Raw genomic sequence first — 13,859 nt, 5'->3', positions numbered from 1 at the left:
GAGTCATACCTAGCACAAAGGAAGATGGTTGTGATTGTTGGAGATCAATCATCTCAGTTCCAGGACATCACTGCAGGAGTTCCACAGCATAGTGTCCTAGATCCAACCATCTTCAGCTGTTTCATCAATGACCTTCCTTCCATCATAAGGTCAGAAGTGGGGATGTTCATTAATGATTGCATAATGATCAGCAACGTTTGCAACTCCCTCAGATACTGAAGCAGTCGTTATCCAAAATGCAGCAAGACCAGGACAGTATTCAGGCTTGGACTGACAAGTGGCAAGTAACATTCGTGCCACACAAATATCAGGCAATGACCATCTCCAACAAAAAAAGAATCTAATCATTGCCCAGTGATATTCAATAGCATTACCATTGCCGAACACCCCACTATCAATGTCCTGTGAGTTTCCATTGACCGGAAACTGAACTGGACTAGTATATAAATACTGTGGCTACAAGAGCAGGCCAGATGCTAAGAATCCGGTGGTGAATAACTCACTACTTGACCCCCCCACCCCTCCCACCAAGCCTGTCCACCATCTACAAGGCACAAGTCAGGAGTGTGATGGAAAACTCTCCACTTGCCTGGATGAGTGCAGCTTTAACAACACTCAAGAAGCTTGACACCATCCAGGACAAAGCAGCCTGCTTGATTTGTACCCCTTCCACAAACATTCATTCCCTCCATCACCGATTTACAGCGCAGGAACTCACCAAGGCTCCTTGGACCGCACCTTCCAAACCCAAGACTGCCACCATCTAGGAGGACAGGGGCAGCAGATAGATGGTAACACCACCACCTGGAAGTTCCCCTCCAAGCCACAGCACATCCTGATTTGGAAATATATCACCGTTCCTTCGTTGTCGCTGGGTCAAAATCCTGGAACTTCGTCCCTAACACTGTGGGTGTACCTACACCGTAGAGACTGCAGCGGTTCAGGAAGCAGCTCACCACCACCTTTTCAAGAACAATTAGGGATGGGCAATAAATTATTTAATCATTAATGGGATGTGGGCGTACCATGAATGAATGTTAAAAGAGAATGCTGATTGCTATTAAAATTTCAAGTTGTCATGTTAATTATAGCTATGTTACTTATATAAATGATGACGTAACCAGATCTCTGAAAATCAAGGTTCAAAGTCCAAATCTGGTGGGATGATCACTGACGTCTGTTATTCAGTAAAGTCTATTTCATTATTTACTTTCTGGAAATATAACCAATCCTTTGACTTTTTGTGTGATGATTTGGTTTGTCGGAGTGATAGAAAATTATATATATATATATCTGGGCTTTTGAAATTAAATAACAGTGCAGAAACAGGCTAGAGAGAGAAGTAATCTAACTTAGTAAAAAGCCATGTTATCCTGTTTTTCACTGAACAATTTGGCAGTGATGTACATCTCTAAAGCTTTTCTTTTATATACAACTCTTTCTGTTTTCTCATGAGATCTGATTCTGGTGCTAAATTTTGAGTATCTTGTCTTGCTCCAGCTGAGTACTTGCTCTTGCAGCACAATAGCTGGCTGCTTATGCTGGCTAACTGCTACTGGATGTCTCAATTCCTTTCCCTACGTACTAGATACTCTTAATTCTCTGTTCTAACTTTTGCTGCCGCTATATATTATATACTTAGAAGAGGGGGCTGTGTGTAACATCCAAGTTTGCTGGTAATAGAAAGTTAGTTGAGAATGTAAGCTGTGAGGTGGACACAGGCTGCAAGAGGATTTAGACAGGTTAAGTGAGCGAGAAAGAAGATAGCAGATGGAATGTAATATGGACGAATATGAAGTTATCTACTTTGGTAAGAAAAAATAGAAAAGCAAAATAGCAGTTGGGAGGGCCAATGGTATGTTGACCTCAATTACAAAGGAATTTGAGTATAAGGGAAGTCTGGCTACAATTAATAATCGGGCCTTGCTGAGATCACACCTGTGTTCAGTTTTGTTTTCCTTACCTAAGGAAAGGTATGCTTGTCTTAGAGGGAGTGCAACAAAGGTTCACTAGACTGATTCCTGGGATAAGGGTATTATCCAGTGGAAACAGATTGAACAGACTAGGCCTTTATTCCCTTCAGTTTAGAAGAATGAGGGGTGATTTGATTGAAACATAAAATCCTTAAAGGGCTTGACAGGATAGATGCTGGGAGGATGTTTCTCCTGAATGGGGAGTCAAGAATTGGGGATCATAGTTTCAGAATAAGTGGTTGGCCATTAGGCTTGAGGTGAGAAGTTCACAGGATGTGAATCTTTGAAATTCTGTACCATGGAGAGCTGCAGTGCTCCATCGTTCAGTATATTCAAGGTCAGAGATCAATATGATCAATAGATTTTTAGATACTAAGAAATCAAGGGATATGAGGATAGTTCACTGTAGCATAGCTGAGCTTAAAGGTCAGCCATGATCTTATTGAATGCCAAAGAAAATGGCTGAATATCCTACTCTAATTCATATGTTTTATATTGTGAGAATGGCTAATGTTACTGTTCAACCAAAAAATAGCTATCAGATGTTCTGAGCCAGGTTTGCTAGGAGTAACTTTGAAAGGAATGATCTGGTGTTTCTAATTATCACAACTCTTGTATTTCCTTGGCAGTATTCTCTGAGCATTACATTTTTTTTTCAATCTGTTCCTATCATTATAGCCTTCGTGATAATTGTTTGACAGTATAAAGAGATGATGTGATTGTAAATAAATCCTGGAAGGGAAACAGTGACTCAGGAATGTAAAAAGCTTCGTAATATTAAACCGCAACATGTTTGAAGCACCTGTGCAGGCTGTATTGTGACACATGCCATCCTGAAACACCTGTTAAATATCCTAGAGTGCCACAATGTAAGAAGAGAATTTGATTTATTTGGTCCCTGTGAACCAATTTGTCAAGTTATTGATACAGGTTATAAATAGGTCTAAGCATTGATGCTTTGGCTTCACTCCATGCTTTTCCTCTCTTTCTCTGTCCCTCCCACCACATGGAAGACTGATTACTTTTTAAAACCAAATTTCTTATCCCGTTTCACATTCTACTTTTAATCTTTGTAATTTCAAAGAAAATTTGCCAAAGTCCCAAGTAAAAGATGAATTGAAAAGGCACAAATAAGCCATAATTGTCGGGGGCCCAATTTTCCCACCTTTGGCACCGTTTGCACTGTACATTACGACCCTGCCCTCTTATGGGAGGTTGACATCCCAACTCCAGCCCGCCCCAACACTCTGGGTGAAAATAAAGTGGACAGACTCAGCTACTCGGGCAGTGGGATCGCGACTTTGGGAAATGGCCTGACTCCCGTTTCCGACCTCGGAGGAAAATCCATCCCAGGGAGTCCATTACCCACTTATAATGATTTTAACTGCATTAATGCAACACAGGTTCTCTACAAAGTACTGGAGTTTCAGTCTCTATTCTCAATTAAATGGATTTCATCAAAAGAAACCTTGTTTCTAGCAATATTACCTCATAAGGGTCAAGCTTTGTTCAATGAAAAAGATACTCAGTGAAATTGATCTGCGCCAGCAACACCAACGAACTCATAGCGAATTGACAGCTAAGTTTTTACCATGCCAGTTTTTATTTTCTACTGATTTGCAAAATATTGCCAAGATTTTTAATTTCAAACCAAGTAAAAGCGACATTAAGTCAAGCAAATACATCTCCAAAGAAAGTTTGCACTATTGTCATGTTGGGCGCAATGAAAACTCGGCTGCTGGTCCACTACAGTCTGTTTCACGCTGCTGGTATAGATCAAGTTCCCCTCCACTTAGTTCTAAAACAGCATCAGGTGAAGGATTCGGTGTAGTTTGTTTTTAAAAGCCATACACTGAAGATGACTCTTCATCAGAATCACTGAACATGGTGACTAAAAACCAGTAATGAAATCATTGTGTGTATACAAGGATTAACATTTGAAACAAATTTCAGAGTTAAAAGAATAAAGTTGTTACTACCATCCATTTCTTCCCCCTCTCTTTTATTAACTACTTATCCTGCTGAATGGACCATGATTGTACAGTTAATATGGTTGGATTAGACTACAGTACAAATGATGCATTCCATCCCATTGTCGCCTCCAGGTATTACAGTGCTACCATTTTACAGATGTCAGGAGTCCAAGATGACACATCAGCAATCTGGTTGGCAGCAGTGACAGCATTCACAAACTTCCTTTTTACATTGGTTGGAGTTTGGCTGGTTGAGAAGGTAGGACGCAGAAAGCTCACCCTGGGCAGTCTCACAGGTCAGTAAACTTATTTTCTCAATCTACATATTCATAATTTCAAATGTGAAAAAAACTCTGCTATTTTCATTTCTAGAAAATATGCAATTCAGGGCAAGATGAGGCTACACTTCAAAAAGACTGATGTTTGCAATATCACCTCAGCAATTTCTGCTAGCGTTCAATGCTAAGCAAACAGCCTTATTTCTAGTGTTTTTCCCCCTAATTATGTTGCGAGGACTCCGGGAGATCTAAATGGTTATGGTGTTTATTTTAATTAGATATCAAGTCATTGACAATTTGGCTTCGAAACAGTAATTGTGGATGTTCAGTTCTGACTACGCCTGCTGGTGGGATAGAGCAGATGGCGTTTTACTCTATTCTGCAGATGCTAGTGACCTAAGAATCCACAGCAAATGAAGTGTTCTTCTAGTCCAGTCATGTTTCTGAGCTTCATAGTACAATAGATAAATAAAAATAATTTTTTTTTAACAATACTTGGTGATAATATATAACACCTTGATTCAAAGACTTTGCACCTCAGTGCTGCATATTGGTAGGGCAAAAATAATCATGATTGGTAACAACATAACTGATTATTTGGGCCAGTTAAATATCTATTTGACTAAAGTTGAATTAAATAGAAGCAGTGAAAAGTATTCATGAGCATCAAATAGCAGTCTTAAGACTAAGCATTCAAATTATTTATCTATTTTCTTAAATGTTATTGCACCCAACAACTACCTATTGCACATCTGGTGCTCAGCATGTGGCAATTCCAGCATCCAATCATTGTATTTAGTGACACAGGTTAATCTTCAATTCTTTTGGATAATAAATATTTGTAATGTTAGTAATAAAAACTGCAGGTGGTAGAAACCTGAAGCAAAAATACTAAAAGACATTTAAGAGGTCAGGCAAAATTCATGCAAAGAAAGTTTAATGATTAAGGTCTCTGAATCCACCCAGTAATTCCAATATTCTTTATTTGGAATTGTTAGTGTTGTGATCTGGAGAGGGCCAGCAACCTCTACCAACTACGAAAAATTATAAATCAGAGAGGAGGTTACTTCTCCATGTGTTCTTTCTACCAGCTATTCTGGTTAATTTACGGCAATGCTTACAGGTTTCATGTGAAGATAGAAGTAGCACATCTGTAGTTTTCTCAACTATTTGGACTTAAAATTATTTGCATACCTAAATCGAGGGGCTAAGTTTGTGATGTAGTGTTCAGCTTGAAGATTCTGTTGATGGTTTCTGTGATTTTTTTTTTGCAGGAACAGCATTGAGCCTTGTGATTCTAGCAGTTGGATTTTTGTTATCAGCCCGAGCCTCACCATCTATAACTCTCCATCCCAGAGACCCTTCAGGCCATAATGGCAGTTGTGTTCAATACAAGTGAGTGTTCTCTTTAATACATTCAAGAATGCAAATTTTCTTTACATTGTATACAGAACTCCATTTTGTCAGAATGCTACCACAAATATAGGCTTGCATTGTCATTCATTGGAAACAATAAAAAGTAGAATTGACTTTTGACACTTCAAGAATACAGCAGATTTGTTAATTGACTCTGACATCAGTTTCATTCTGTGCGCTATCACAATTGTGCTTCTTGGATGGAATGATAGAATTTGACTAAAATGAGCTGAGGCCAAGGACATGTTAAGACTGGAATAACAGTCATGCTAAAGGACACTGCTGGTGTTCAAAAGTTTTTAGAACCTACCATAATTTATCGTTAATCTCATTATCTAACTTCTGCTGCAAAGTGAACCTGGCATCAGAGAGTAGCAAAACAGTTACAAAAAATTCTGGAAATACTCAGCAGGCCTGTCAGCATCTATGTGGAGAGAAACTGAGTTAAAGGACTGGATTTAGCCATTGTGGTTGAAGGTTCCACAGAAACGGGTGGAGGGGGCCTGCAAACCCATTTCGGCAGCCTGTGGTAGCCAGTTTGTCAGCAGTAGCCAATTAATTGGCTACCGTCAGGAGCTTATGGCTAATTGGAGGGCTGGCAGCTCAACAGTGGTAAGTGGTGGCCAGTCCAAAGATTGCAATGGATGGATGGCGTTCTCACAACCAGGTAGGGAGGGGTCTGATGGCACCAGGGTCAGTCAGGAAGCCCCTGGCAATGTGTGGGGTGGGGAATGGGTTGGCAAGGGCAGGTGGGGCCATTGCACAGAGGCAATTGCAAATTCCGATAACACTTGAGAAGCTCAACATCATCCAGGACAAAGCAGCCCAGTTGATTAATGCCCCATCCACCGATTTAATCAGTCCTTTCCTCCAACACGGGTGCCAGTGGCAGCAATGTATATCGTCTACAAGATGCACTGCAGAAACTTGCCAAGCCTCCTTCAACAGTACATTTTGAAATCTGTGACCTCTACCACCTAGAACAAGGACACCAGATGCATGGGAACACCACCACTTGAAAGTTCCCATCCAAGTCGCACACCAGCCTGACTTTGGAACTATAGTGCCATTTCTTCACTGTCACTGGGTCACTATCCTGGAATCCCTTCCTAACAGTACTATGAGTGTACAGCATGTGGAATGCTGTGGTTCAAGAGTGTGGTTCACCATCACCTTCTCGAGGTCAATTAGTGATGGGCAGTAAACGCTGGCCTTGTCAGCCATGCTCACATCCCAAGAACAAACAAAACGAAATATAGAGTTGCTTATGTAGCAGGACAAAGACAAATGCAGTAGGAAGGACAGTGGGAATAGGTAGCACACTCTGCAGCCAAGAACATGAATCCCAAAGGGTGTATTGCCTGCCCGGTGCCAGGGTAGGGGATATCTCGTGGGGGCTGGAGAGAAACCTGGAAAGGGAGGGAGCAAGTCTAGTTGTCATGGTCCATATTAGAACAAACACAACATGGGTAGGAACAGGGAGGAGGCACTGCTGAAAGTACATGAGGCCCTTAATTAAAAAACACTGGAATTTGAGCAGAATAATTTCTGAATTACTGTCTGAGCCACATGCAAATTGGCATAGCAACCGACAGATTTGGAGAATTAACACAAGGCCAAAGGGCTAGTTTGAGGAAAAGGGGTTCCTTTTCATTAGACACTGGCACCAGTTCTGCGACAGGAAGGAGCTGTACCAATTGTATGGGCTCCATCTGAACCTGGATGGAACCTATCTCCTAGCGGAAAAGGTAAAGGGGGAGGTGCAAAGGCATTAAACTAGAAAGAGGAAGGAACAGGTCTACAAGAACACAAGCATCCTAAACAGGGCAGGAGAACATAGGAAAGAATAAAATAAGGGAAAACATTGATGGCAAGGGAACAAGTAAGAGTTATTGAATGATTCACAGAATTGTGACAGCACAGAAGGAGGCCATTTGACCCATTGTGTCTTCACCAGCTCTCCAAATGAGCATTATGACTTGGTGCTATTCTCCTGCCTTTTCACTGTACCCTTGCATATTGTTTCTATTCAAGTAATCATTCAATGCCCTCTTGAATGCCTCAATTGAATCTGCCTCCATCACACTTCCAGGCAATGCATTCCAGACTCAAACTATTTGCTGAATGAAAAATTTTTTTCTCTCATCACATTTGCTTCTTTTGCAAATCACTTTAAATCTGTGCCCTCTCATTCTCGATTCTTTTACGAGCAGGAACAGTTTTTCCCTGTCTACTCTATCCAGCCCCTCATGATTTTGAACACCTCTATCAAATCTCCTCTTAGCCTTCTCTTCTCCATGGATAACAGTCGAACCTCTCCAACCTATCTTCATAACTGAAGTTTCTCATCCCTGGAACCGTTCTTGTAAACCTCTTCTGCACTCTCTCCATTACATTCACATCCTTCCTATAGTGTTGTGCCCAGAACTGTACACAATACTCCAGCTGAGATCTAACTAGTGTCTTCTATAAGATCAGCATAACCTCCTTGCATTTTTACACTATGCCACTTTTGATAAAGCCTAAAATATTGTATGCTTTATTAACTGCTCTTTTCACCTGTCCTGCCACCTACAATGATCTATGCACATATACACCCAAAATACATCATCTCAAACATCTCCACATTGAACTTCATCTGCCACCTATCTGCCCACTCCACCAACTTGTCTACGTCCTTTTGAAGCTCTACACTGTCCTCCTCTCAGTTTACAATGTTTCCAAGTTTTGGATCATCTGCAAACTTTGAAATTGTCCCCTACACACCAAGATCTAGATCATTAATACACAGTAAAGTCCCGCATTTTGCGGGGGTTACGTTCCCGCAAAATCTCGCAAACTGCGCAATCACGAACGGGAACATGATTTTGAATAGGACTCAGTTAGATAGGCTCCAGTCATGCGAGGGCAGCATTGGTTTGGGCAGTATTGTGGTGCAGCACCTACCTGTATACAACATGTGGGGGAGCCTCTGAGCAATACATCAGTGAGATTTCAAATTGAATCGGGTATTAGCTTTGATGAAAGATCTTTTGGTAAATTATATGTTTAGTTGGAGGGAAAACAGAAGACCCAAAGGATTTGAGAATTATTTCATCACAGTGCTGTCATCATAAATAACAATTAGTATTTTGCCTGGACATATATTTTAAAAAAATACTCCGACCCACTATCCCCATCTGAGCACTAATACCCTGGTTTCTATTGTCTACTGGCTTGATGTAGCAGCCAGGTGAATTCGCTCCCTTCCGGACTGATGGGCTGCCTCAGACACTTATAGGCACTCGCAGCCTCTTGTTAATGTGGCCCAACCACCAATTTGGTTTGAGCTTTTTGCTGATGCCAAATGTGCACCAGCCAAAGGGATGCCCTCCAGCCCTGACAGATCGGCAGACTCTCTGGGAGGTGGGAACTGCCTGTTCGTGATGCTGAAAGAGAGGGTGCCTCAACAGAAAGAAACCACAGATAATCGAACAGTGCTCACACAATGGGCGAAGCGGTGTACAGAGTACAAAGCGCGGGTAAGTGAAAACATGAACCAGGAAGGCGCGAATCACAGGACTTAACTGTATATCAGGAAAACAAGGATTCCAGTACCGATCCCTGGAAAACTCCACTACAAACCTTCCTCCAGCCTGAAAAATATCTATTGACCATTACCCTCTGTTTCCTATTACTCAGCCAACTTTGTATCCATTTTGCTACTGTCCCTTTTATTCCATGAGCTATAACTTTACTCATAAGTTTGTTGTCTGGCACTGTATCGATTGCCTTTTGAAAGTCCATGTACACCACGTCAACAGCATTATCCTCATCTACTTTTTCTGTTACCTCTTCAAAAAAACTCCCAAGTTAGTTGAACATGATTTCCCCTTTAGAAATCCATGCTGGCTCTTCCTAATCAACCCACATTTTTCCATGTGACCACTAATTTTGTCTCGAATAATTGTTTCTAGAATCTTGCCCACCATTGAAGTTAAACTGTCTGGTCTGTAATTGCTGGTCTTATCCTTACAACCTTTTTTGAACAAGTGTGTAATGTTTGCAATTCTCCATTCCACTGGCACCTCCCCTGAGTCTAGGGAAGACTGAAAGATTATGGCCAATCTTCCACCCTTACTTCAATATCCTTGGATGCATCTCATCCTTTCCCAGTGCCTTGTCAACCTTGAGCACCCAAAGCTTATCCAACACTTCCTCCTCATCCATTTTGAATCCTTCTAGTGACGGAGTTTCCTCCTGTGTCACCATGACCTCAGCAGCATCTGCTTCCTTGTTAAAGACAATGCAAAGTATTCATTTAACACCACAGCCATGCCCCTTGCCTCCAGGTGTAAGTCCCCTTTTTCGTCCCTAATTGGTCCTACTCCTCCTTTTACCACCCTCTTACTATTTATGTGCTGTTAGAAGACTTTGGGATTCCCCTTTATGGTCTCATAATCCGTCATTGCTGCTCTTACTTGCTTGTTCACCTCCCCTCTGAACCTTTTGTATTCCACTTGGTTCACAGTTGTAATTTCTACCTGACACCTGTCATAAGCATGCTTTTTCTTCTTTATCTTAAGTTCTATCTCCTTTTTCATCTAGGGAGCTCTGGATTTGTTTGCCCTGTCTTTTCCCTTTTGAGGGAACATACCTTGACTGTGCCCCAACCATTTTTTTCTTTGAAGGTAGCCCATTGTTCAGCTACAATTTTTCCCATCAACCTTTGGTTCCAGTCTATCCAGCCTAGCTCTGTTCTTGCCTTATTGAAGTCGGCTCTCCCCCAGTTAATTATTCTTGCTCCAGATTGGGAGTCTAAAAAGATGGCTAAACATAAAATGAGAGGAAGTCCTATTGAAAATTAGTTAAAATGTCTGTTCAACAATGCACACAATGTTCATAATAAGGAAGGCTAGAAGCAATCGTGTCGGGAGGAACCAGACATGATAGTGATTCCTAAGACATGGCTACAGAAAAATCAAGACTGTGAATTAAACCCTGCAGAGTATAATATTTAGAAAAGATAAAGGGGAGAAAATGGGGAGTTTGAGCAGCTGTACTTATTCAGGATTTCTATTACAGCAGAAGAGAAAAAGGGACACAGCTATCAGCAAGACCAAGATAGAATCCATATGGAAAGAGACAAAAGATAAGAAAAGATCCACTACACCAACAGATGGGCCTGACAGTGCAGGTAATAGTGGAAGGCAGGTACGGGAAGAAATATGCAGACAAGTTAGGGAATTGAATTTAAAAAATTGAATAATAATCATGGGAAATTTCAACTACCTTGATATTAATTGTTCAGAAGAGGTAGGATAAAGAAATTGAGATCCTACAATGTGTACAGGACTTCTTTCTAGCCCAACATGGAAAGATTCACTATTGGATCTAGTAATGGGGAATGAACCAGAGCAGATAAAAGAAGTATAAGTTGGGGAGCATATGAATAAGGAACAATGAATGAGTAGGCCACTCGGCCCCTCGAGCCTGCTCCGCCATTCAGTAAGATCATGACTGATCTGATTGTAACCTCAACTTCACATTCCCACCTATCCCCAATAACCTTTCACCCCTTGGCTTATCAAGAATCTATATAGCTCTGCCTTAAAATATTCAAAGACTCTGCTTCTACAGTCTTTTGAGGAAGAGAGTTCCAAAGACACTCAACACTCTGAGAGATTTCTTCTTATCCCTGTCCTAAATAGGTGACCCCTTATTTTTAATCACTGGCCCCTAGTTCTAGATTCTCCCAGAAGAAGAAACATCCCTTTCACATCCATACTGTCAAGACTCCTCAGGACCTTATATGTTTCAAGCAAATCACATCTTACTCTCCTAGTACATACAAGCCTAGCCTATCCAACCTTTCCTCATAAGATGATCCACCCATTCCAGCTATCAGTCCTGTAAACCTTCTCTGAGCTGCTTCCAACTCATTTATATCCTTCCTTAAATAAGGAGATCAATACTGAATGCACTACTCCAGATGTGGCGTCACCAATGCCCTGTATAACTGAAGCATAACCTTTTGTATTCAATTCCGCTCACAATAGACAATAACATTCTATTGGCTTTCCTAATTACTTGCTGTACTTGTATACTAACCCTTACAATTCATGCATTAGGACACTCAAATCCCTCTGCATCTCAGAGCTCTGCAATCTCTCACTATTTAGATAATATGCTTTTTTATTCTTTCTGCCAAAGTGGACAATTTCACATTTTCCCCCGTAATACCCCATTTGCCAGATCTTTGCCTACTCAATTAACCTGTCTATTCTTGAGCAAGATTTTACTAGCATGGGTCAAAGCAATTGCTCTGCAATTTGTGCACTGTTTCAGGTTACCTTTCTTCAGAAGAGGGGTAAACGTAGAGTCAGTCCACTCATCTGGCTGATCGCTGGTCTCCCACTGTGCCACACATATTCTATATATCCTGTCCACTACCGATTCTCCTCTCATCTTAAGTAATTCTCCCGGTATATTGTCAGGGCCCGTAGCCTTACGGTTGGCCATCTAATGAATGGCTCTCTGTACCTCAGCTTGAAGTGGAGGAGATTCATAATCAACTTGGCCTTAAAATTTGACTCAGTCATCCTTGTGAAGATACTCTCAATATTTGCGCCATTGGTGCAGCAATTTTCTTTGTTTCCATTTCATTTTTGCCAGAAACTGAGAATGCAATGCAAGCAAGGTTGAAACTTTCATGTCATTGATTGAACTGTTTGGAAAAGTTTCTGCATATTGTCTTCCTGATTCTCTGCTTCTAATTCATCGGACATGTCATTTAGCTGTTTCTCTTTATCTGCTTACAGCTTTAATTGAATTTCTGTCTTTAAACCTTTAACAATCCACATCCATTTTCCTCTTTGCCGCCCTCTTGGCCTCTAACAGGGAAAAAGTCTCATCAGATATACAACCTTTCCGTCTCAAAGGCTGCACAAATCCCATCATTTCTTTTGCTACACTCATGAGAACAAGTTTTGTGATTTGCCAAAACTCTCTCCTGTTTTCTCATCAGCCTATTAAATTACTGGTCAGTGGTAACTCCCAGGAAGTTGATGGTGGGGGAATTCAATGATTGTAATGCCTTTGAATGTCATGGGGAGATGGTTATACACTCTCTTGTTGGAGATTCTCAAATGTCTGACACTTGTGTGGTGCAAAAGTAACTTGCCACTGATCAGCCCAAGCCTAACTGTGGTCCAGGTCTTGCTGCATATGGACACGGGCTGCTTCAGTGTCTGAGGAATTGCAAATGGTGCTGAACATTGTACAATCATCGGCAAACATCCCTGCTTCTGACTTTATGATGGAACAAGTGTCACTAATGTAACAGCTGAAGATAGTTGGGTCAATGACACCACCTTGAGGATTTCCTGCAGCGATATCCTGGGGACGACATTCTGTGCCCTTGCTACCCTCGTGCTTTTCCATGTGGTGTTCAATATAAAGGAGCACTGATTCATTAGTTGAGGGAAGATGGTCGGTGGTAATCAGCAGCTGGTTTCCTTGCCAGTGTTTGACCTGATACCATGAGATGTCATGGGATCCAGAGTCCACGACTCTCAGGCCACAGTCTCCCAATTGTATACACTGCTCTGACACCTCTGGTGGGTCTGTCCTGTTGGTGTGACAGAACTTAACCAGGAATGGTGATGGAGGAGTCTGGGACCTTGGCTGTAAGGTACAATTCTCTGAGTATGACCATGTTAGGCTGTTGCTTGACCCATCTGTAGGACAGCTCTCCCAATCTTGGCTCAAGACTGCAGATGTTTATGAGGGTTACTTTGCAGGGTTGACTGGGCTGGGTGTGCTGTTTTCATTTTCGGTGCCTAGATCAATGCTGAGTGGTCTGTCTGGTTTTATTCCTTTTCAACTTTATTTTTTTTGTAACCGTTTAATACAATTGAATGGCTTTCTAGGCCATTTCAGAAGGCAATTATAAGTCAACAACAATGCTGTTGGTCTGGAGTCATAGGTAGCCCAGATTGGGTAAGATTAAAAGATTTCGACGTCTTTTCTTAAAGGACATTTGTGAACCGGACGGATTTTTATAATCCAATAACTTCACAATCATTAATAATGAACCTAGCATTTTATTCCAAATTAATTGATTTTAAGTTCCTCCAATTGTTATTGTGGAGTTTGAGTACATGCCTCCAGCATATTAGTCCAAACCTCTGGATTACTGATCTCGTAACATTATCACTATGTTACAATTCCTGTAAATG

The 13,859-nt window shown here is 41.2% G+C and overlaps 1 protein-coding gene across 4 annotated transcripts in view; it reads left to right on the top strand.

Moving 5' to 3' along the window:
• LOC121286424 (proton myo-inositol cotransporter) overlaps positions 1 to 13,859 on the top strand; it is a 162,665-nt gene that overhangs the window by 124,283 nt on the left and 24,523 nt on the right. For all 4 annotated transcript variants that reach the window (XR_005944933.1, XM_041203532.1, XM_041203529.1 and 1 more), the window contains exons 5-6: positions 4,079 to 4,242; positions 5,499 to 5,619. Coding sequence is in view for 3 of the 4 variants with exons in the window: in XM_041203532.1 (XP_041059466.1) it covers positions 4,079 to 4,242; positions 5,499 to 5,619 (285 nt within the window). In the remaining variant the exon portion in view is untranslated. The remainder of the gene's footprint in view (positions 1 to 4,078; positions 4,243 to 5,498; positions 5,620 to 13,859) is intronic.

This window comes from Carcharodon carcharias, chromosome 13 (assembly GCF_017639515.1).
Source record: "Carcharodon carcharias isolate sCarCar2 chromosome 13, sCarCar2.pri, whole genome shotgun sequence".
In the NCBI taxonomy this organism is placed as follows: domain Eukaryota; kingdom Metazoa; phylum Chordata; class Chondrichthyes; order Lamniformes; family Lamnidae; genus Carcharodon; species Carcharodon carcharias.
This window is presented reverse-complemented; position numbering and strand designations above follow the sequence as displayed.